General features: G+C 40.1%; 5 protein-coding genes across 5 annotated transcripts; 4 read left to right on the forward strand and 1 right to left on the reverse strand.

The window, feature by feature from the left end:
• The first annotated feature begins 371 nt into the window (after positions 1-371).
• Positions 372-6,330, forward strand: ddx51 (DEAD (Asp-Glu-Ala-Asp) box polypeptide 51). Its single transcript, XM_066688709.1, has 16 exons — positions 372-749; positions 909-1,294; positions 1,558-1,802; positions 1,965-2,115; positions 2,362-2,507; positions 2,825-2,896; positions 3,104-3,210; positions 3,473-3,584; positions 3,744-3,889; positions 4,143-4,338; positions 4,430-4,545; positions 5,009-5,125; positions 5,280-5,381; positions 5,605-5,668; positions 5,903-6,037; positions 6,170-6,330. The coding sequence occupies exons 1-16, from the start codon at positions 727-729 to the stop codon at positions 6,194-6,196; spliced, it is 2,145 nt and encodes a 714-aa protein (XP_066544806.1). The 5' UTR covers positions 372-726; the 3' UTR covers positions 6,197-6,330.
• Positions 6,331-6,437: 107 nt separating this feature from the next.
• On the forward strand, positions 6,438-10,836 carry LOC136712257 (glutathione S-transferase theta-1). Its single transcript, XM_066688710.1, has 6 exons — positions 6,438-7,430; positions 8,151-8,306; positions 8,464-8,551; positions 8,640-8,790; positions 9,397-9,573; positions 9,851-10,836. The coding sequence occupies exons 2-6, from the start codon at positions 8,195-8,197 to the stop codon at positions 10,049-10,051; spliced, it is 729 nt and encodes a 242-aa protein (XP_066544807.1). The 5' UTR covers positions 6,438-7,430; positions 8,151-8,194; the 3' UTR covers positions 10,052-10,836.
• Positions 10,837-12,177: 1,341 nt separating this feature from the next.
• On the forward strand, positions 12,178-15,128 carry LOC136712258 (glutathione S-transferase theta-1). Its single transcript, XM_066688711.1, has 5 exons — positions 12,178-12,334; positions 13,261-13,348; positions 13,962-14,112; positions 14,294-14,470; positions 14,752-15,128. Exons 1-5 carry the CDS (start codon positions 12,223-12,225, stop codon positions 14,944-14,946), a joined length of 723 nt encoding a protein of 240 aa, XP_066544808.1. The 5' UTR covers positions 12,178-12,222; the 3' UTR covers positions 14,947-15,128.
• A 611-nt stretch (positions 15,129-15,739) lies between these two features.
• LOC136712259 (glutathione S-transferase theta-3) lies at positions 15,740-20,031 on the forward strand. Its single transcript, XM_066688712.1, has 5 exons — positions 15,740-15,906; positions 18,194-18,281; positions 18,775-18,925; positions 19,028-19,204; positions 19,623-20,031. Exons 1-5 carry the CDS (start codon positions 15,786-15,788, stop codon positions 19,821-19,823), a joined length of 738 nt encoding a protein of 245 aa, XP_066544809.1. The 5' UTR covers positions 15,740-15,785; the 3' UTR covers positions 19,824-20,031.
• A 1,637-nt stretch (positions 20,032-21,668) lies between these two features.
• LOC136713059 (taste receptor type 2 member 40-like) lies at positions 21,669-22,646 on the reverse strand. Its single transcript, XM_066689958.1, has one exon. It carries the CDS (start codon positions 22,644-22,646, stop codon positions 21,669-21,671), a length of 978 nt encoding a protein of 325 aa, XP_066546055.1.
• Between the last annotated feature and the right edge of the window lie 966 nt (positions 22,647-23,612).

Here is a 23,612-nt window from a genome sequence, read left to right on the forward strand (position 1 = left end):
ATTCATTGGCCAGCGTCACTTTCCAGTCTGTACCAAGTGGAAATCGATAGGGGGTTCAATACAATATAGAATATCTTATTTTCAATATAATATTTGTGTATCTTTATAATTGAATTTGATTGCATTAACTTGGTCCATTATCCTTATTTTTTATTTTAAACCAAGTTTTAATATATTTCTAACGTGTTTCCTTCCACATTCGTAAGTCCAACCAATTGCTTCCACCCTTGGATCAATTTTCATTGGTCGCGTTCGTCTAACGGAGATTCTGCAGATCTGCGCAGAACTGCGGGAATCTGCGCTACAAGGACGTGGCCAAGTTGTCATTGTGCTGCGACACATATACGTCATCAAATAGTGTCAATTAAAAACACGTGATTGGAAGTAAGCATCCCAGCATGGCTGATATAGTACACATTTACCTCTGAGGGAAGCGTTTCATTCAAATCAGTTTTAAAATATTGTTTACCGGCATTACGCTCGGCGTTAAAACGTATCCAGGACTATAGTGCATTTAACGATACTAGTCATATGAACATTTGGGAACATATCCAAGTTTCAAAGACACGAGAAGAACAGTCGATTTCAATGTCTTAAAACCGTAAGGAAATACAAAAATGTCCTTAATGCTGAAATATATTAATGTTTTATCACTGAGTTCATACAAAGGACGAACGTTACTTCACAGTTTTTAAGATAGACTTCAGCTCGTAACTTTACTTGGATATGGCGCTGTTTCTAATAAACAGGTAAGAATCATGATGATAATAGTGTAGCTTTTATTGTATGTCAGCTGACGCAACTAACAAACTTCCAAACCAAGGAACGAAATGTGTTAACTTATACCATACCATATATTATATTCACATACAATTACCCATAGCTGTCCCGATGTGTCTATTTTTCAGGTACCTGGGCGATGAGGATGAGAGTCCGACAGATGCCAGCCAGGCTCGATCAAAGGTTTTACTCGCACAATTGCAGGAGAGGGCGAGAGAAAGGCTGCGAAACAAGACCCCGAGCAAAGCCGAGTCCCAGCAGCCGGAGCGTGATCGGGCGGACCAGAAGAAAAGTAAGGTCAGAGAACAGGACAGCACAGAAGTAGGGAAGAAAAAGAGCAAGAAAAACTCGCATAAGGTTGTGGCTCCGCAACCTGACCCAGAGGAGACGCCGATCTCACAGACGGGACTGGAGAAGAGTGCGGTGGACCTGTGTTCTGATCCAGATGACCGGCGGCTGTCGATCAAAAAAGGAAAGAGGAAAGAAATGGAAGAAACAGTGGCGAATGACTCGGGTACCGTGATATTTTGATGCTTTGCAAGTCAGAATCAAAATGTTGTAAAATATATAATTGAAACAGTGATATTCCTTAATTGTTTATATAAAGCTATTCCAAGATCTGATTTAGCCTATATTCAACAAAATAATATTATTTATTGTTGCTCTGATACAAGTTTAACAATATTGAAGACTTTATCCTACTGTATAAAATTTTAGATGTGTTTATGTACAATGTATCCTAAATGCTTGTTTTCTGTACCTCTTGACACATTTCAGATGAAAACGACACAAGCTCTTTGCATACAAAACGGGTAAAGACTGTGGCAGGAAAGAAGGATAAGAAACGAAAGTTGACTGCACCTGAGAATGAAACGCAGGAGACCAAAGCTGGCCAGACAACAGAGGAGACGGCAGAAAAGACAAAGGAGCAGACGGAGCACACAGTGCCGAACAATGACAAGAATCCCGCCGAGTCCAGCTTCACTGTGCTAGGGGGCTTTGAGACGAAAGCTGTGCAAAAGGTATCGAAGAATCAGCTTTACGTGTCCATTTTGGCGAAATCACAATTTCACTTGTTTGGTGCTGTAGAGTTGAATGAGACCATGAACCCCCCCCCCCCCCGTGCCTTTTTAAATTATTTCATTGAAGGATAACAATGTTTCCACTCTCTTTGCACATCCAAGGTCCACAGGGTTCTGCCTCAGTGGCTGGCTCAGCCCGACCTCGTCCATAGAGACATAAAGAAGAACCTGGTTCCAGTTGAAGAAGTCCCTGGAATCTGCTCCAGACTCCTGAAGAAGCTGCATGGCAATGGCATCCAGCACTTCTTTCCAGGTGAACACATTTCCGCTGCCGTCAACGAGGCTGTGGTCGAAAGCCGCTTCATTCATGGGGTCATCTGCTGCTCCAAATTTAATCCACTTCTGTCCATTAAGTGATGGACAGAAAACGAGATTTAAAAGAATCTTTGAACAGTGTGGTGGAATTCATTATGAGTAGACGATGAAATAAATCCAGTCTTTAGGGGTAAGACTCATGAAGGCTGTGCTTTACCGTGTGTTTGTCCTTGGCTGTTTGCAGTGCAGGCGGAAGTGATCCCTGCAGTGCTGGAGAGTGTGTGCCATGGGCTGCTGGTGGGCAGATGCGGCTACAGGCCCAGAGACATCTGTGTGTCGGCACCAACTGGCAGCGGCAAGACTCTGGCCTTTGTCATCCCTGTGGTTCAGGTAAAATTTTGTCAGATGGATTTACCAAGACAGTGCCTTTAGATAGAGGCCCTGCTGCATAAAAAGTACAATTGCTTCGCCATGCTTATTCAAAAACCAGTACACAGTCTCCACCAGATGTCGTATACATTCCCAGGATGGTGCTGCCAATGCTTCTTGGGAGGTCCCTGTTCAACAGATACTGAATTTACTGTTTTACATCTGTGTTCAAAGGAGGGATTTATTTTTATTTTTAAACCCTTGTAAGAAAGTTTTGTATTGTTTTTCATTGTTGCGTGGATTGTGAAGAGGTTTGCTCATTGGTCTGTGTATTTCAGGCGCTGATGGAGCGGGTGGTCTGTGAGGTTCGTGCTCTGGCAGTGCTGCCCACCAAGGAACTGGCACAGCAGGTACCCAGCATTGTCTTCAGTGTTTTATTATACACTCAGCTAAGAAATTAATTTAGGCTAAAATGTTAGAACTGCTAATTTAGAATTGAAATCTATACATAAGTAACATGAAGCTTCACAGGAATCAAAAGTAATTAAATCCTAATTAAAAAGGGGAGAAAGGTTGTCTGCCTTGGGACTCAACTCTAAGGTTTTGCTTGTTCACAGGTATGCAAGGTTTTCCACTCGTATGCAGAAGGGACTGGCTTGAAGGTAGTCTTGTTGATTGGGCAGAAATCTTTTGCTGTGGAGCAGACCTCGCTTTTAGAGAACAGGTAAGAGCGTATTTAGTTTACATCGCCTGGACTGTTCCATTTCAGAGCTCCTGCCAAGTCTAGATCACAACTCAAAACACGCAAGAATCGGTTTTCATTAAGTAGCACCCTTTTACCCAAATTCAAACCGAAGTTGGTTTGGCGGCATGGGCTGGCCTTTCTGTCAGTCATCTGTTACTGCCAGACCACAGACGACCAAACGAACAGACTGGGTGAGTTGTGTAATCATCTCTGCGTTGGTGTCTATGGTGTTTCTGTGCAGTGGTGGAACGGGCAGCAGGAGCCTGGCTGACATTGTGGTGGCCACCCCAGGGAGACTGGTGGATCACATCAACAAAACCTCCGGGTTCAGTCTGCAGCACCTGCGCTACCTGGTAAGTAAATGTTATGTTTACGATTTTGTATAAATCCCTTTATATTCTCTTCTGGATTTACCAAAGGCCAATTATTATTAGTATTATTAATTTGTTTATTATTCGCTGCCTTTGATTTCTCTTCAATTGAAACTAAAATTGTATTTACCCCCCAAAAAGATCATCGATGAGGCGGATCGGATGATTGACAGTATGCACCAGGCCTGGCTCAGTCATGTGGTGAAGGCCGTGTACAGAGGGGGGCGGAGCGCGGAGCAGGGATCGCTCTTTGAGAGGGTGGAGCCTGGTCCAATCACAGCGGCGAGGTAAGCTTCGGCATCAAATCGCATCACGGGGATTACTCCCAGTGTTCAAGTGACCAGGATCACTTCTGTTATGATTTTCTAGGGATATTCAAGTGTCCCAATTTGTGTACATCCATTTCATCCCCCATCCAAGCCTTCCCCACCCCTGCAATAATTTTCACAAATTTTATTAGGTATGTCAGGCTAAGTAATTTTACACTCATTTTATCAAGCACTGAAAGTATATGCGCTATAATAAGGTGTCTTCTGCTAGCCTGGTTCAACCCCAGATGCCACTCCAGAAACTGCTGTTTTCCGCCACCCTGACGCAGAACCCAGAGAAGCTGCAGCAGCTGGGCCTCTACCAGCCCCGTCTGTTCACCTCCGTCCACGGACCCAGGCCCTCGCTGTCCTCGTCCTCCTCCGCCCCAGTGCCCCAGGAGAAATTCAACTTCCCTCAGGGCCTCAGCGTGAGTAAATGCACTTGCAACACTTGAGCAGTTGTTAGTCCCAGATACGAGACCGTTCAGGTTTGAGCTTGTCTTTCCTGTTTCGCTATAGGAGTACTATGTGCCCTGTACCCTCAACAAAAAACCTCTGCTCATTCTGCACTTCATCCTGAGGCTGAAGTTCAGGCCCGTTCTCTGCTTCACGAACTCCAGGGAGGCGTCTCACAGGTGAGGACGCGTGACACGTTAGAACAAAATGGCCACAGCTGTTTTCTCCAGGGGCCGACTTGGAGAAACAACATTCCGTTTGGGTGGACTTCCTGGAATTAACCTATTGAACTTGACTTCTATTAGACTGCCGGTTTACAGGGCAGGACATAACCTGGGTTAGCAGGCAGCCTAGTATTCTTGTTCTCAAGTTTCTGATACATAAAATAAATTGCCCTGCAGTTTTTACTGTTCTCTAGGGTGACGATGGTAAACCGTATGTAGTTTCTGTTTTTCCTCCAAATACAAGGATAAAATGTCTACAAATGTCATTTCTAAGTGAACAAAACTATTACAAAACTGATCTTTTTGGTTTTCTGCTAGAGAAGTGACAGTTTTTTGGGGTTTTTTGGATGACGGTTTATGTTCCTCTGCCTCCACATCAGCCTATGATTCAGGAATGGCTTTGCGCTCTCTCTCTCAGGCTTTATCTGCTGGTGCACTTGTTCGGCGGGGTAAACGTGGCCGAGTTTTCATCTCGCCTGAGCCCTAACGAGAGGAAGAAAACGCTGAAGGAGTTTGAGCAGGGCAAAATCGAGCTGTGAGTTTGTCCTACATACTGCTTTACTAACACGTTTTTTTTAAGTAGTAAAGCTGTATCAGTTTCATTAATGTTAATGTCAGGAAATAAGTCCAGTACGCCTGAAACTGTGTCAATAAATACTGCAGGGAGTGAAATGTTGTCCTACTAATAGGTTGATCAGCACGGACGCCACCGCCCGTGGGATTGACATCAGCGGGGTGAAATGCATCATTAACTACGATGCTCCTCAGTTCATCAGGACCTACATACACCGGTGAGTGTCTGAGTGTCTGTTATTGTATTAGACTATCGTTATATATGTTGGATTCTAAATGTTATTCCGTTAATAACATAATAAATTGTAAGCCCTGTAGTTAATGAATACACGTTTTGAGATCTAAATTATATCCTGTCTTACTAATAAACGTTGTTCTAGTTTGGCAGCCTATTGTGGGTTCTCTGTCCTTTGCTGAGCGAGTTGAATGTTGTTCCCTCAGGGTGGGGAGAACCGCGAGGGCCGGGAAGGCTGGTCTGGCGTTCACGTTCCTGCTAGGAGTTCAGGTGAGCCAGGGGTGCAAGCGGTGTCGAGTACGTGGGTGGTGGGTTAGGGGAGCTGCAAGTTTAAAACATTGAACTGAAAAGCTTTTATAAAGTGCTCCCTCCATTGCATTTGTGATTTGTGAAGTTTCGGGCTCAGTGTGTCTGCTGGGCAGGCTGTGGGAGGAGCACTTCATGTTGACTCCACACCAGAGCTGCCGCAGACCCGTGATGAGGTCTGCATGTGTTGTCCATTAGGAGGAGAACTTCCTGCAGATGCTGAGGGATGCCGGGAGCCCCGGCCTCCAGAAACAGATCATCGTGCCCGAGAACCTCAAGTCACTGGTGCCCCGCTACCAGGAGACCCTCGTGGAACTGGAAAATGTTATCAAGGTAAACCCCTGCCAAGATAACCGTCTTGGGGGATAAGAGGAAGATTTAAAACATCTGTAATTTTGTATTTGGTTTTACCTGGATTCTTCGATTTGATTGTTAAATGTGTACTTTTGATGTCCCTAAAAACAGGAAGAGAGAGCCACAAAGCGCACATGAAACTGAAGAGCCGTTACAGGAAGAAGTAAAACAAGAAGAAAGTGCCTCTGTCATATCCCATAGTCCAGAACTCAGTTCTGTTATTTTGTCCTTTTTTTTTTTTTTTTGTAATTAAAAACATAAATTTAAACCTATGACTGTTCATGTCTTTGGCTCCCTTAACCAATTGTGAATGATAAGATCTGTTATAATGACTTTCTTGTGTTCTTAACAAGGCATGATATTTCAAATTCAACAGGCTGACATGTTTTGTAGCCCTTGGGGGGAAATCGATAATCAGTTTAACATGATTCAATTATTTTAGAGTCTACTAAGCAGATTCAAATTTTTATTATTTTCATCTGGAACATACATGTCATTATACTATAAGTAAATCAATGTAATATCCTTTGTTTTTAATACTCGAGTTCAATTTTAGGCTTTTATAATGATGGTACTTCGAACACTGGTAGTAATCGGAGCAACATGGCAACAGACTAACGTACAGTTAAAGTTTCAGAACATCTTGCTTTGAGACATCAGTGGTTATCTTGAGTTGCTTTCCAGGTCTAGTCTTTAATTTCATATACCTATGATCTAATTTATGAAAACAATCGGCACAGTGTTCTCTTTTATAATGGCTGTGGGTGCTTGTTTTTAGTTTTTCTTCTCTATTTTTATATTCAGTATCTGTATAGTGCCTTATGACTCCTGTACACCACTGACTGTATTATGTTTCTGTTGAATGTGAAGAGTACTATGCTCTCTTGAACACACACAATCATGGTTCAAGTTCTTTTTTCATTTAAGGGTGTGGATATTCCCTCTACCGTTAACCTAGATTTCATTGTTAATAAAGTTACTGTCAGTACCCTGTTAAAAAGAGAAACAGATTGTAAGCTATACGGATTGTTGCAAGCTTTTACACTTTTTCTAGTTTTCAAAATAACACCATTGTGGGAAGAGGCCCACTCATTTGCACAAGGTCTCTAGGGGTCTGAAATATTGCATGTCAGCAGACTTTGTGCGCGCTTGGAAGGGTTACAAGTTTAGTCTAATTGGCTCGATGTTTGTGTTGCCGTCTCTGGCACTTTAACTAAACTGATGCAATTCAGTATGTGCAATAAGAGGAGTTAAGCTGTCATTGCAAGAAGAGTTTCAGACAATACTACTTGAGAAAAATATATCTAGGTTTCCTTCTAAATTAGCTTCAGAAATTTCTGTTGACGGAAGTGCACAATACATATTTACAAAGGTAGGTATCTATTAATAATATGCAAGAAAATAACTGTGTGTATGTATGTATGTATGTATGTATGTATATGTATATAAGATTTTTTTTCCAGTGCTGTTTATGTAAATTGTGTGTGTATAAACATACACACCCACACATCAATAAACATTGGTATCCAAAATGTTAAGGAAGCCAAATCCTAAATCCATTTATTTGTGTAACTCATTTCTACTGTTTGTTTAAAGCTGACCAGCCTTTTTAGAAGAATATAATACGATTGGAAAATGTGAAGTTTTTTAGCAGATAAACATACAGGGACCTGGATATGAACTACCCTTAGTCCAGTAGTGCTTCATCTGTGTGGAATCGGTTGTTTCTTTTCGTGCCGTAATTTGAAGAATTCCAGACATAATAATTTTCAGTAGGGAAAACATGCAGCAAAAATACGCTCTTTACTTTTTGCTGTCAAATCTGTATCTGACATGAACACAGGAATGTGCTTTGACTAACAAGCTGGAGTCTGGAATCCGAAACCAGATATTTTTTTGGTGTAACGTGATCACATGCTCAGTTGTTTGTGTTTCAATAGTCTGGAACAAGGAATTGTGAATGTGTGCGAGCAGCTGCTTTCACTGTGCAGAAAAACTGGTTCGGCCTTGTGTGTGCAGGGGGTTGCCGAGCAGAGGATGCAGGCTGTGAGGTTTAACTGTCTTTATTTTAAGATGTATGTTCCTTTCCTAGTTCCCACTCCATAGAAATCCCACAGCTGTGCCGCAGAGCAGGCCATGGTGCTGCAGTTGTACTACGACCTGCTTTCCCAGCCCTGCAGGGCTATTCTTCTCTTCGTCCGAACCCTCGGCGTCCCCTATCACGGGAAGGAAGTGAGTTTGCTGAAAGGTCAGTACTTTACCACTGAGACAGGGACATTTCCCTGCATTGTATGGAATGTCGGCCCATGCACCCCCAGTCCTTCATTTCATTATGAGCTTTTAAGTATTTTTCATTTGACCTTTTTAATGGTTATAAGTAGAGCAGTATTTGGATTTGTTTGCAGGGGAGAACAGAAGTGAAGAATTCTCTCGGGTGAACCCCATGATGCAAATTCCCGTCATAGTTGATGATGGGTTTATTCTCACAGAAAGGTATTCATTTATTATTTTGCTTAAGCTTCCAGTAACCATACTGGCATTTTTTCCTGTGGGCATCCGTAACATATTTTTCTGTGGGCAGTGTGGCCATCATGAAGTACATTGCTGCTCGATACAATGCTCCAGACCACTGGTACCCCGCTGACCTGCAGACACAATCCAAGGTGGACGAGTACCTGGCTTGGCAGCACTTTCACACCCGTCAGCATGCCATGAGGGTGTTCTTGTCAGAGGTGTGTGTGTGTGGCAAAACAATGTCTAGCTCAAAATGCCAACAATACTGCGGTGAGATCACTTCTCAGGCAGCCCAAATAACAATCCAGCCCCCAGCAGGGATTTGGTTAGAACCAGTTGTTTAAGGTTCCATTGTTAAAGATGAGAATGGAATTGGCCTGCAGTGCAATGGGTAATTATTGGGAGTGCCTGCATTTACAAAATTAACCACCGCAATGTTTCTTATAATGTGGGATTTTTTGTGTAATTTCATAGCCAAGTTTATATTTGAAAATATAATTCATAAATAGTACAGGGATCCAGAAGTACAGACATTTTGAATAGAGCAATGACTGAAGCCCAGATAAGAGTTCAGAATTGAAGAACTTGCATGTGCTGAAGCACTGCAATGTGAATAGTGTTCACTAGTGTTTCAACATGAAAGCAGTAAAGTGCATTATGCAAGACAAGGTACAATTATGGTTTTTGGTTTTCAACAATGTATACTAGTTACTAAGCTACAATGAGTTTGATTTCACATAAATCAGACAAAGGCACTCAATGCATTTTTAGATGTTTTCCTTTTCATGAGCAGACCTTTACTTTACCATCTATGCTGTTGGCAGAGCTTGCTACCAAAGCTGAGTGGAGAGCCAGCGAGGCCCAGCCGTCTGTCCTCAGCGCTGAATGACCTTGAAGTCACCCTTGACCTGTTGGACTCCAAGTTTCTCAAGGACAAGCGCTTCCTGTGTGCCAATGACATCAGCATTGCTGACCTCCTGGCAGTCTGTGAGCTGGCGCAGGTACGGAGCAGAGGACAAGGCGACTGGAATTAGCCTCTCTGTAATCTTCATTATTCCAGCATTAACACTCTTTCCCTTTGCAGCTTTGAAAATATCTCTCTATATTTCAGGTATGATTTTCCCTAAATAAATTTCAGAGAGATTACTCATATGGTCATGATTTAAGTGTGTCTCTTGCTCAGGGATTATTTCAGTGTTTCGCCGTACCTCAATTACCTGCGCTGAGCACTGTAGCATCAATCATTATTGTAGTGAAGCAAAGTATGTTGTATTTCAGCCAATGGGCGGTGGCCGAGATGTTCTTCAAGGCCGGGACAGGCTGCTACAGTGGAGGCAGAGGGTGGTGTCATTTGTTGGGGAGCCCCTGTACCAGGAGGTTCACATGGAGATCCTGGGAGGCAAGCAGCAGGTTGGTCCTCCACATCAGGCCCTGCATATGAAGGCCTTCGCAGAGAGAGTGTGTGATGGGCCAATGTGAAAACCCACGTGTGTACACCAAGTACAAACACCTGTTCACTTCAACACTGCTAGCCAGATATTCTAGCACTTTCTGGCTAGATCTTGCTTACAAAAGAGATTTGAACCTGATATGTTAAAATAAAAAAGCATAGACCAGTTACAACAACACTAGTAGATTTAGGGATGTGGCTTTCCTGCACCAGGGATGAGTGTCGCTCCATTAGACATGTATAGAAAACATTAAACTTCTTATAACAAATAATGAGATGCAAATCATGAAGTATTTATCGAGCTAGGTTTAGTGGGAACATTAATTTTTATTATATTATTTATATTGTTAATGGTGTTATGTTGTTAACTCTGTTTTGTCTATAAAGCATAAAATCAGTTTGTACTTACTCCTTTCTGGGGACTACTTTAATTATTAGTTACCTGGAGTTGTATTTCACCTATTGTCTTTAGGATATTCAATGAATATTCAATGAGCTAAAACAGTATACAAGTTGTGTGTTTTGGAGCACAGGTGTTTGGTTGAGGACTTAAAACAATGTCTTTGATAACATCTGCTGCCTGACGAATGCTGACCAACACCAGTAATAAACTCAGGCCTGTGTTCATTATTATGCATGTGGTGAATCTATTTTGTACAACTGTATGTTAACTAAATGTAGTCACTTCTGATGGATAAGAATGTCTATCTGAAAGAAAAGGCTTCTCCAACTCACATCCTTAGTTATTTTCTTCACTTCATATGAAAGGAGGTTAACCTGTATTTTAGTTTTTTTAATAAACTTGTTAATTCTTCATCTGTGTATCCTGAGAATTTATAAAATCATTATATATGTATATATTGTATATGTAGTTTATATACACTGATCAGCCATAACATTATGACCACTGACAGGTGAAGTGAATAACACTGATAATCTCGTTATCATGGCACCTGTCAGTGGGTGGGATATATTAGGCAGCAAGTGAACATTTTGTCCTCAAAGTTGATGTGTTAGAAGCAGGAAAAATGGGCAAGCGTAAGGATCTGAGCGACTTTGACAAGGGCCAAATTGTGATTGCTAGACGACTGGGTCAGAGCATCTCCAAAACTGCAGCTCTTGTGGGGTGTTCCCGGTCTGCAGTGGTCAGCACCTATCAAAAGTGGTCCAAGGAAGGAAAAGCAGTGAACCGGCGACAGGGTCCTGGGCGGCTAAGGCTCATTGATACACGTGGGGAGAGAAGGCTGGCCTGTGTGGTCCGATCCAACAGACGAGCTACTGTAGCTCAAATTGCTGAAAAAGTTAATGCTGGTTCTGATAGAAAGGTGTCAGAACACACAGTGCATCGCAGTTTGTTGCGTATGGGGCTACGTAGCCGCAGACCAGTCAGGGTGCCCATGCTGACCCCTGTCCACTGCTGAAAGTGCCTACAATGGGCACGTGAGCATCAGAACTGGACCACGGAGCAAATGGAGGAAGGTGGCCTGGTCTGATGAATCACGAGTTCAAGGTGTTGACTTGGCCTCCAAATTCCCCAGATCTCAATCCAATCGAGCATCTGTGGGATGTGCTGGACAAACAAGTCTGATCCATGGAGGCCCCACCTCGCAACTTACAGGACTTAAAGGATTTGCTGCAATGAGCTGGTGTGCCGTTTTACGTTGTCCGCACATTGATCTTGAGAACGGAACCTTCTCCTACTGAGATTTAGAAACTCCCAAGAACAGGTTAATACCACACTTCAACACCGCAAACCAGCAATAGCCCTTTGAAAATTGTCATGAAAATTACTTATTACCTAAAGAGTCATTGTCTTATTAAACCATTTTCAGAAATGTTGTATATCATTCTTCCTTTAATGAAGTTGTACTGTGCATTCCAACCTTCAATTGATTTAAAATGTTATTTGCATTACCATACTATTTAATCATATTTTTTATCCCATCAAATTTGTGTGTTTGTATGAGTTGTTTTGTCATTACATAAATGCTACATTAGGTCGTATTGGTTTATTTCTAGCAAACTAATTCAGATTGCATGGTACAGTTAATTGTATCTAATGCACTGGAATCCCATTCATTGACTCGAATGGGAAAATTGCATTACACAATGGCATGGGAGTGTCAGCACTGCGCATGCTCAAAACGAGCTTCAAAAAGCCAGTTGGAAGTTGTTTAATGCATTTTGACGTGGATCCGCCATGGTGCTCGAACTCTATCTCGATCTGTTCTCGCAACCATGCCGCTCTGTCTACATCTTTGCGAAGAAAACCAACATTGACTTTGATTTCAAGAAAGTGGTGCTGTTTCAAGGTACGGGAGCGCATTGATGGGGTGCTCGGCTGATGTCGCGCAGTTGCGGTTTGAGGCACAGCGACGGGAAGGCTGGGTCGGGTGCAGGATTTGGGCATTGCGTGCCACGGGAAACTTATTGCGTGATCCCTGCATGATCCCTGTGGGCTTTAGGAATGTGCACAGACGTATCATAATTGTGTAGGGAAACTTGAGCAGATACCTCTTGAATCATTTCTCTGCAGTGACCGTTGGTTTGTGCGTTCACTTAATCTGCGTTTCATGATAATTCATAGAAAAAATTAAAACCGTGTATTAATGGTTCGGAACACACCCTAGCAATCTTAATTGCCGTGGTTTTGCTTGCTTGTAAAGAAGTGCTTCTGCTCCAGTTATTAGGACAAGCGTAACTGCAATGAAACGACGTGGTATTAACCTGAATTGTACACTACTTTTATTGCAGTTAAACAGATATAACCAGGAGACTTTTGCCAATAGATGTATTGTTAAGGATGAACTATTCAAGAACCAGCTACTTGCACTTTGCCCAGTGTAATATATGACTGATGACGTGTCAAACGTGTATTTCGAAATGGCTTAAATATAACTAGAAGTGCCGCGACCCTACTGCAACAGTATCAATTAACCAATGTTGAATGCTTAATTTACTGTTTAAGTTTATTTACAATTAGGATATCTGTAGCTTTTTCTTTTGATCTTTCGCATGAAAGTTTTTACAGATGCCCTCATGTTCTCAACATTTCACAGGCAGAGCCAATTACAATTTGTCTTTAAATGAATGAGGAGTACTGTTCTACATATGCACACTACACTATAGTGCTCTTGAAGCAGAATACTGTCATTTAGCATGAATGCTTGCACTATTGCAATAAAGGTTTAGGCAGTGGGATTCTGCAATGGTACAAGTGCTCTACATCCCTTCACAGGTCAGCAATATGAGGAGGACTTCGGAAAGATCAATCTACTGAGGAAGGTTCCCGCCCTGAGACATGACGACTTTACTTTGGCTGAAAGGTCTGTAAGCTTTAGAGTTGTGGAAGACCTTTTCTTGTGCAGCCCGCTGTTGGTAGCAACTCCACACCTGATGGCTATCATGACTCGAATACCGAAAGCTTTGGTCAGATCTTTAACATGAGATTAACACACAGGACTCTTGTAGCATTGTGATCAAAACCAGTTTTGAGAGACCTTTACTTTACTTTGTGTTTGTAATGCATTTCAAAATGTTTATTCTTGATCGTCATCAATGATTGTAATAAGCTCCGGGAACAGTGCAATGCTAATTTGCCCCCTGAGACTTTGTGTACTTTAATTAGCCTAATATACATGTATTTGGTTTAAATTGTACAAAACAAACTAAGCCGACAAGATTTGGTATTGCCTGGAAATGGTTTTCTTCAGATGGTTTCTTGCAGTTTGCATTGCATTAAGTCAGAAAGAAGTGTTAACCTGTAAATGGTTACATTTAAATTAATTTAATTTAATTAGGATTTAGAATAGTCAAAAGTTTGCACCTAGAAAAACCTTAAAAAAAAAAAAATCCCTAATTTCCCCTCATAACTTTTGAGTTGCATCTACTGATCTTTAATTGAAATTGAAGCACTTAATTCTCTCCTCTATGCTCCAGCACTGCGATCCTGGCATACCTGGCACAGAAGTTCAACACTGCAGACCACTGGTACCCAGCAGATGTAAGGAAGAGAGCCAGGGTGAATGAGTACCTCGCATGGCAGCACTCGACAATCAGACCACATGGGTCCAAAATCTTCTGGTTCAAGGTGTGTTCTTGAGGAATGTGGCTCATCTTCTGGAACTTGCCCTGCATTAATATACAGCCTGTGGCGAAAACGGAAATCGAAACCACGTTCTGAAAACTGGTTATGAAAGGACAGTGGCATTGCGAAACTTGATATAACATGTATATCTACAGCACAAACTGCATTGTTCTGTGTCATCCAGGTTATAATTCCCACGCTCAGTGACAATTCAATTCCCAAGGAGAAGATGGACTCGGCCATGGAGGACCTTGAAACCTCTCTGCAGCTGTTTGAAGAGAAGTTCCTCCAGGACAAACCCTTCATTGTTGGTGACCAGATCTCACTGGCAGACCTTGTGGCCATTGTGGAGATGATGCAGGTAGAGTTGGTTGAACTAAGATGTTCCTAAATATTATTTATTGGAAGTTTTCAATGCAAAAACGAAGTGGCAAACTACTTTATAATAGGTAATTTTTATCATGCATGTAGTAAATCTGTGAGTTGCATAAATCCCAAATTCTGAATATTTAGTTTGGTCACTCCATTCCAAATAGACCGATTTCAGTGGTGTAGCACTTGCACTTACTGTCAAATATTAAACGGTTTCAATTAAATGAGTGCAGCTAGAAATTGACATTTTATCTTCCTTATGCCTTGCAGCCTGTAGGATCTGGCGTTGATATCTTTGCGAGCAGACCCAAGCTTAGTGCCTGGCGAGACCGGGTGATCGAGGAGATTGGCAAGGATCTCTTTGATGAAGCCCATTACAATCTCCTGAACATCAAGGACATTCCCCAGACACTCGAGAAGGCGGGCAAGCTGGACTTCCTGAAAGCCAAGATCGCTAAAATGTAATTGGAAACCTCTCCTTGCACTGAAAGGATTCTTTTCAAAAAGGGTCCAAGTGTCAATTGGCTATTATGGAATTCTCTGAAGTTATTTCTTTGAGTTGGTGTCAGTCATTTTCCCACAGTGTTGCAGATTTAATCAAAGCTGGTTTCATCCAGAATATCAAATAAAACTTCTGCACAAAATGATTGTTGGATGTTCATTTTAAAATCCGCATAAAGTAAAAATGTTTCTTCTGTGTTTTTTTACTATGGTCCTTATTAATTCAGTGAAGTTTTACACATGGGAGAATAAGGACTTTTTATTTTTTCCCAGTATTTTACATAACCATTCACACAGACTGACAATATCCCCCTTGTATTAAGCACACAACATAGCCTTGTTCATAATTTTCCAGTGAGATATTATGTGGATTAATATTTTCGGCACACTTTGCATTTTAAACTCCAATTTTGAATGTGCTGTCATTAATCCTAATGGATTGATGGAGGACTTTGCAGGACTGTAACATATCTGTCAGTTCATTGGATCGTACGCTATGGGTTATATTTAGAATACATTCCACAGTAATGCATTGTTTGCTACATTTAAACCATGTGCTTAAGAAGAGGGTGCGATTGGCAGTTACTCAATTATGAACCCATGCAAATTTTCACCAGAAACATAAATCCAAATAATGAGTCCTGAAAAGGTGTTCGTCTGTATGATCCCACCCCCGCCCCACCCGACGACCACCAACAAGGTCATTAACCAGACTTTCAGGGAGGAGCTTTCAAAGTATATAAAGTCGGTGGGAATCGGGGGGGTCGGGGGAGCAAGTGGTGGATTCGTGAATCTTGCGTTTTATGTTCATCATGGTGGTGGAGTTGTATCTGGATCTCTTCTCCCAGCCCTGCCGCTCGGTTTATATCTTTGCAAAGAAAAACCAAATCCCTTTTGAGTTCAAGAACGTGGTGTTGGCTGAAGGTACGTCTGAGAGATTTCATGTGCAAGAATTGAGTTGTCTATCCAGTGGTGAAGCTTTAACACAAGTTCACATAGTGGGGGGGGGCTGCATGTCGCATTGTATAAGTATTTCCCTTGGGTTGAATTTGAAAACCCTTGAGAGAGCATTGAGGACATTAAGTGATACTGTCAGTTATTCTCCAGTTCCTTAACCGTAAGACTCGCGTTTATTATTATTATTATTATTATTATTATTATTATTATTATTATTATTATTATTATGTTTTCTTTTACATATTTACACTGTTCGTCGAGGGTATTTGCACTTTATTTGATTACACATGTGAAGATTGTAGGTGCATCACAATATTGTCTGCTTTGTTGCGGTGAGTCTGTAGATGTACATCATTTTAAAATGCATCTGAAAGGATTCAAAAAACTTTGATGAAATGCTGTGGGGCCGCGTTTTTCTTTGGTGGAAAGAATTCAGGTTTGAAATATCTGAACCACTGAACAATAAACGTTTCTTTCTTTCTTTCTTTCTTTCTTTCTTTCTTTCTTTCTTTGACACAGCGCAACCAGCGATTTAAAGTAGTAGCCTGTTCTTGTTTTATTAATTAATGTATATCTATGTAATTTGGGGGAATAACCAGTGTGCCATAACCATATCATTCCCATGATTTTGCGTACACGGGTCCCCAAACGTGATCAGTTACAGTCGATGGCAAGCCATGCATTTTAACATTTAATGGTTAAATATTTGATTTCTACAATTTTTTGGTAGGAGAAATATAATGTTTGATTTCAAAAATACAATTGTTCATAAAAAAAATGCATACAAGTGAACAGAATTAGCACATAGCATTGCCAATATCAACAAATGAATTGTCCAACAAATGTTTGATATCAGATTGTGTTAATAATAATAATAATAATAATAATAATAATAATAATAATAATAATAATAATATTATTATTATTATTATTATTATTATTCCAGAAATGACATTTCTGATTATATCAAAATTCTGAAAATTGTATTGTTGATGTCAGCAACTGTATATGTGGTATCTGCCATTCTAGTGTTATACATCAGAAATTCCTATTGGAAATACATTGGTGTGTACTGTTTACATCAACAGTTGAATTATTGGTATCCGAAGTCGATTTCTGAAATAAAAAATGTGACACAATTGTTGACAATTTGATGATTCAATGTTTAAATGCCTGGCCACAACAGTCCTCTTTAAAGCATTTAAACTAGTTAGACAGTCAGTGAAATTGTAGCCAGTTTTCTAATTTCTTCAGGTTTTCATTCCACCTGAAGTACCATTATGCCTGCTCTGTATTTGGTCCCAGCAGAGTTCTTTATTATCAAAACGGAATACAAAATATCCTCAACTGTTTAGCACATGACAGTCATATAATTAAGCCATTGTAACTTAATTAATCAATCAATTAAGTCATGTAATGATTAGCTAGAATGTAAACCAGAAGTGGCAGGACTCCAGGACATGGGCTGGGGAGGAAACCACTGCTTTGGCCGACACTTTTCTTATCTTGCAGAATAATGCTTTTTTGTTTCCTAGGTTTTAGTGCTTGAGTTTGAACTGAATAACCCTATTTTATTCTGAATATCGGAAACGAGTTTCTCCTGAGGCATGTGGCCAATAACAGAGCCGCAGAACCTTCCTTGTGATGCAGTTGCTCTCTCTTATTATCGGTGACAGATTCATGCCTTTTGAAAGAGTATTGCATTACAAACCCTGCATAATCCAACTGTGCCAAATGTTTGCTTCTCTAAGGCCTTGCCTCATCACAAGCGAGAACCAGTCCACAGTTCAGGAGGTCTGTGGAGAAATACGAGTCAGTTTATTGCACCCTGATGATCTGTGACCATTGCCTTAACTCTTACCCAATATTGCAGAGCTTATGTTTGTGCAAGAAAAACAAACAGACAGGAATGCCGAGATAAATTTGTGCATTGCTATACAGTGCAACTGAACAACCCTGGAGAAACTGCTCCTATATTTGGAGCACTAGTTTCTAGTGTGACAAGTTAAAGGCCCAAATAAAGTATAGCTGAAATTCTAGATCTGCTTAATCTAAGTGCTGACAAAATACCTTCAGTTATTCAGCGGTCAGAACAATAGAAATTCCTGTTTTTAGGTGTATTTGCTTCAATGTTCTTGTGGGTGGGAGGAACTATGAGCTGAAGAAAAGCTCACATTATATTATTGCATGTCAGTTTGTTTGGTGTCCTGTGTTCACAAGTTTCACATTTCACGTGCACCTTCAACTTCCACAGGTCAGCAGTATGGCGAGGAGTTTGGTAAGATCAATCCTATGAGGAAGGTTCCTGCCCTGAAAGATGATGACTTCACCTTAGCAGAAAGGTCTGAACCCATCTAAGTCTACGAGAAAAATCCTGTTCATTTGACAGACATTAAATATTAGTGCCCTGAAAGTTTTTATCAGACATTTGTTTACGATGCAACATTGGCAGTCATATAAATGTGGTACACTGTTCGTATTAAGAATGCTGATATCATATATGCTCTCTCTAGAAGGTTAAACAAATTAATCCTAGTGAAGTGTTAACAATAACAGCATGGGATTTGTTTCCCTCACTTTGAAATCTTAATACATAATTTATTACCCAAAAATAACATCATTGTCCGATTGTTCACACAAAGTGTATCAATTTTGACCAGTCCTCACAACAGTCTAATATAGTAGGATTTTGTGTAGTACATTTTTTGCACCTTAACCACAAGTTTTATGAAGTTTTAAAACTGGTTGTTTGTTTAGGGAACCAATTCCAAACGTAGTTGATATGGGGTTAAATGAAAAGGCAGTTTGTCTTCTTGTTGCTCCTCTGTGCTGCAGTATAGCGATCCTGTCTTATCTGGCCCAGAAGTTCAACACTCCGGACCACTGGTACCCAACAGACTTAAAGAAAAGGGCCCGGGTGAATGAGTACCTGGCTTGGCAGCACACCGCCATCAGAACTCATGGATCAAAGTACTTCTGGTTTAAGGTATGTTCTTGAGGCGTGGAAATGTATTTCAATATACATTTTAAGTTATACAGTTGTTTATCAGAATGTTAATACATGTAAATATATATATATATTTTTCAGCTCCTGATTCCAATTTTAACTGGGGCTGAAATTCCCAAGGAGAAGATAGACTCTGCCATAGAGGACCTCGAAACATCCCTCAAGATGTTTGAAGAGAAGTTCCTCCAGGACAGAGCCTTCATTGCTGGCGAACAGATCTCACTGGCAGACCTTGTGGCCATTGTGGAGATGATGCAGGTAGAGTTCATGGAATTAATAAAGTGTGGGGTAAAGACTTTGCACTCTTAAAAAAAAAAAAAAAAAGAGAGACTAATAATTTAAAACCCTCCTATTCTAGAGGGTTATTCCTTCAGTGCCTGTCTTTGAAAAAGATCCTAACAGTATTAATATTTTATTATTATATAAAAGGTTCTTCTTTTTTATTCAATTTGATTCCATCAAGTGTTCAAACACTGTACAGTTGATGTCCCCTAATTACTCAAATCCTTCTTTCTTGCTAATGCACATTAGACAGATATAGCATATTCTTCAAAACTACCTGAAGAATTAGATGCAGTATGTAAAGGTAGTAGGTGCTTTTTATTGCCCTAGTTTCTCCATTGAACAAGTGCTATTTTTTGTAGCATTTAGCTGTATTTGTGTCCTTCCTCTGTAGCCTGTCGGTGCGGGTCTGGATGTCTTCAAGGGGAGACCGAATCTGAGTGCGTGGCGGGATCGTGTGATTGAGGAGATTGGTCAGGAGCTCTTTGACGAAGCTCATTACGTTATCATGAATGCCAAGAACCTGCCCCAAATCTTTGAGCAAAATGGCATGCTGGAGTTCATCAAACCCAAGCTCCAAAAAATGTTTAATTGAAAACCTCTCTTCACACCTACATATCAACAGGGCTACTGTAATAGGAGAGAAGAATTCGTTTCGACTCCCTAATGTGCCAGTCTCACATACTGATGTTATTCCTCATTTAATAATATTTTTTTGTAAAAAATATAACAAAACATTTTAAAAAATTGCTCTATTTTCTCATGTATTGACTTGAATCAACAATTAAAGAAAAAACAAATAATGTGTATTCATATTATTCTCATGCATTTCCTCTAAAATGTAATTACACAAAAAGGAGAGTTCAAGCAAAAATGCACATCGTAATTTACCTTACAAATTACTGTTCAAACTTTTGTACAATATACAGAACACACGCAAACACAAAATATACTGACTCCAGTATATACTCCAGTTTGATTCACAATATACCACAACCTGAAATATTCAGCTTCCTTACCCTGTTGCTGCTAAGGCATCACTTCACTTTACAAAAAGCCATATTTGGCCATGGTATATTTCAATGTCTTGTAATATATAGTCTACATATTGCACAAAGTTCTATATGTTAGCCTTCAATATACATATTTTTTCTTATTTATATTTGTTATTCAACAGTTACAAAGGGTGAGACAGAAAAGGTTATATTGCTTTGCTATACATTTTCCAAGGTGATAAAAGAGAGTTTTAAAGCTTCAGTGTTTTTGAAGTTTTGCGTAAATAACTGTTTGACAAAACTGAAATATCTATAACATAACATCTGTTTAACCAAACAGTAACAAGTGGTGCAATAAACATGTCGGTGGCAATCCAGGTGCAGGGGGTGCACAATGCACACTCCTAAGAGAATGTAGCCTACATGGTAGTCCCCCGAATAAAAAAAAATAATGTAAAATAATAGCAACAGTTCTGGGTGGAGATTTTTTTGGAATCGTTCGGGAAAATAGGGTGAAGGGGCAATCGAACGTTTTTTTGTATGATTTTCAATTACTTTTCTGATTTCCCCATTCACTTCCAGCAAAGCAGCTCCAGAGTTAACACCCTGTGATGTCACTGCATATTTTTCGATCTCTGTTGAGCTGGACATGAATAACTAGAATATGTTTCTACTTATAGAATAACCTGAGAAAATAAGTCAGAGCTTCACTGCTCACATTAGTTGTGACCGTTATTATATCTGTGAGCAAGTAAAACATTTATTTATATGAATTCAAGTGATTGTACAATAATATCACACATAATTATTTGCTTTGATTTGTATGCAGCCCCTGAAAATACACAATCTGGCCCTTTTGAAAACCCCTGGCCTAGCCTATATATTTCTTGTGTGATTAAGACAAAACATATATTAGAAAGAATTGAAATAACCCAGGCCTCATACAATAGTACTTCTTTATTTCACTGTGGAGATTATTTTAAGAAAATATATAATCCAAAATATATTCTCAATCTGAGTCCCATAGAAAAATAAGTTACTGATCTCATTAAAGGAATTTATGGCAAATATTTAGCAATTATTTAAGGCAAATCACAAAACAGAGACAAGTATCTAGCTTCTTTAAGGCATTTCATATAGGCCACTAAATAAATCAGTACAGACTGACACAAAACATTCTAAGTTAAACAACCGCTAATAAAGTTATATTTTTAAATAGGCACAACAGACATCTGTATTAAAATACATTCAGATAGCATTCAATTAGAATAAGTCTATACTATATATAGCAACTCACATGCAAGAGGTCATATAAACTACACATAACAGGACCTAATTTAGGCTGATGGGATATATAAGTAATACCTAATGATCAGTGCTCCATAGAATGCATTTCAAAAGCTGGAATCCCGTGTAAAACTATCAGTGCAATTGCAATGCCGGATTCAGTTTAATCTCTCACTGAGATTTGCTGGATCAGTTTGAGTCTTCTTGCAACAGCATGCAGCCATGAATTTTTCCTTCAGATTTTTATTTGTGATGGTCAGAAGTACTCCTGTAGCCAAGCAGAAGAAGGCCATGTTCGGTATAATAATGTGATTCGCCAGATCAGTTGATTTTTCCTGGATAATGAAGCAGATGAACGCCATGATAATGGTGACCAAATACACTACAACCAGTGAGATGATCATTTTTACGATGAGCATGTAGGCATTTCTGCTCTGGAATGAAGTCTCATTTTTCTTCATGGACCTGGTGTGTTTACAGAGATGGGACACAAGACTTATGCTTGTGGTCAGCATAAAAGACAGGGGGATGGGGCAGAGGAAACACAGGAACGTGTAGAGATACAAATTTCTGTTTATTGGCTTTGAGAAATGTACACTCAGCTCAGGACACTTGATGTTCAGAGTATCATTTTCTTCATGGGTAGGGAGGCTGAAGAAGAAGAAAGGTATGTACAAGATCAAGCAGCTCACTACAGTTAGGATAAGAGCAACATTGATGACACTGGGAATATTCCTCTTGAGTTTGACGAAGAAGGCCATGGGGAAACTGACAATCTTGACGCAATAGAAAACACACAGCCAAGTAATGGACCAGAAACTTAAGCAGGTCGCGCTGAAGAACACATAGAACACAATCCGAATGATGGTGTGCAGCTCCGTGTGGCAGTGCAGCTCAAATTGATTGATGAACAAATACCCAAAGGCAGAGATGTCCAGCAGCACATTGGAGACAGAGATGCACAAAATGATGAAATCAACGCACTGGCGGTCTTTGGATTGGCAGAGCTGGGGGACAATCATGACGATGTTGCAGACGTTCCACAGCATCCCAAACAACACCAGAGCTCCACAGCCGATCAAGATGGCAGCACTCCCGGGGAAAAGAATCCCTGCTGTTTCAGAAAAACTACCCATCTCTCCTATCTTTGTCTTATCAGAAGTTGTCTGAAGCACCTCAGAGTTTGAGCACTCTCCACAGAAATCCCAGTCTGGTGATGCTGACATGTAAATATCTAATTTTCCTAGCTTTTTGTATTTTCTATTCAAAAACAAAGTTGTATTTAGAATAAACGCATCAGACATTAATGAAGGAAAGGCTAGTACTGTGGTAAGAACTGAAGCTGGGCAAAGACTGGGGTACACACAGTGCGATTTATTTTTTTTCGTTTTGGGGTAAACCCTATAGAAAGCCAATACTAAGACAGAGGCAATGTCTGGTCCAGATTGTATGACAGGAAGCAAAGAGGCTGATTCAATTGAATGCAACAGCTTCAATTTACATTGTATCCAAACTAGAAATGCCTGCATGAAGAATTCATCCCTTGCATGGGGAGAGAAAAAGCACAAGCAAACTAAAAGAAGACAAAATAGCATGAACACATTCCCCTCTGTTTATTCTGTTCATTCAAAAAAGCACCCAGTCAGTTACATAACAGGCTTTTGTCATTATAGGAGTATGTCCACGTAATATTCCTTTAAAGTGGCATACTTTTCGAAATATTGTTTATTTCCTTGGTCAGTTAGCCTGTGTCTTGATTGTTTTATTGTTTGTGTGTTTCTGTCAAGTACGGTTCAGTTGTTTGGTGCTTTTGTAGAGTACAGATCAGTTTTTGAATAGAAAATGCTGTGTCTGTATGCATTCCTGGTTTAATGATACTAATCAGACCGATTAAAGCAGGTAAAGAAGATAAAATATATGTGTTGTGTCATTTGTTTTCATAGTATTTCTGCTCTGCTCTTGAAGCTGCTGAACCTTCTTTTCCATTGGCATACATATCTGAATTTATAATAATAAATACGACATGTTGGCTTGAATTGTGTGATCCAACAGCACCTAAATGTAAATAATCATCTTGGTAGATATTGAAGAGGTCACCTCAA

This window comes from Amia ocellicauda, chromosome 17 (genome assembly GCF_036373705.1).
Source record: "Amia ocellicauda isolate fAmiCal2 chromosome 17, fAmiCal2.hap1, whole genome shotgun sequence".
Taxonomy (NCBI): domain Eukaryota; kingdom Metazoa; phylum Chordata; class Actinopteri; order Amiiformes; family Amiidae; genus Amia; species Amia ocellicauda.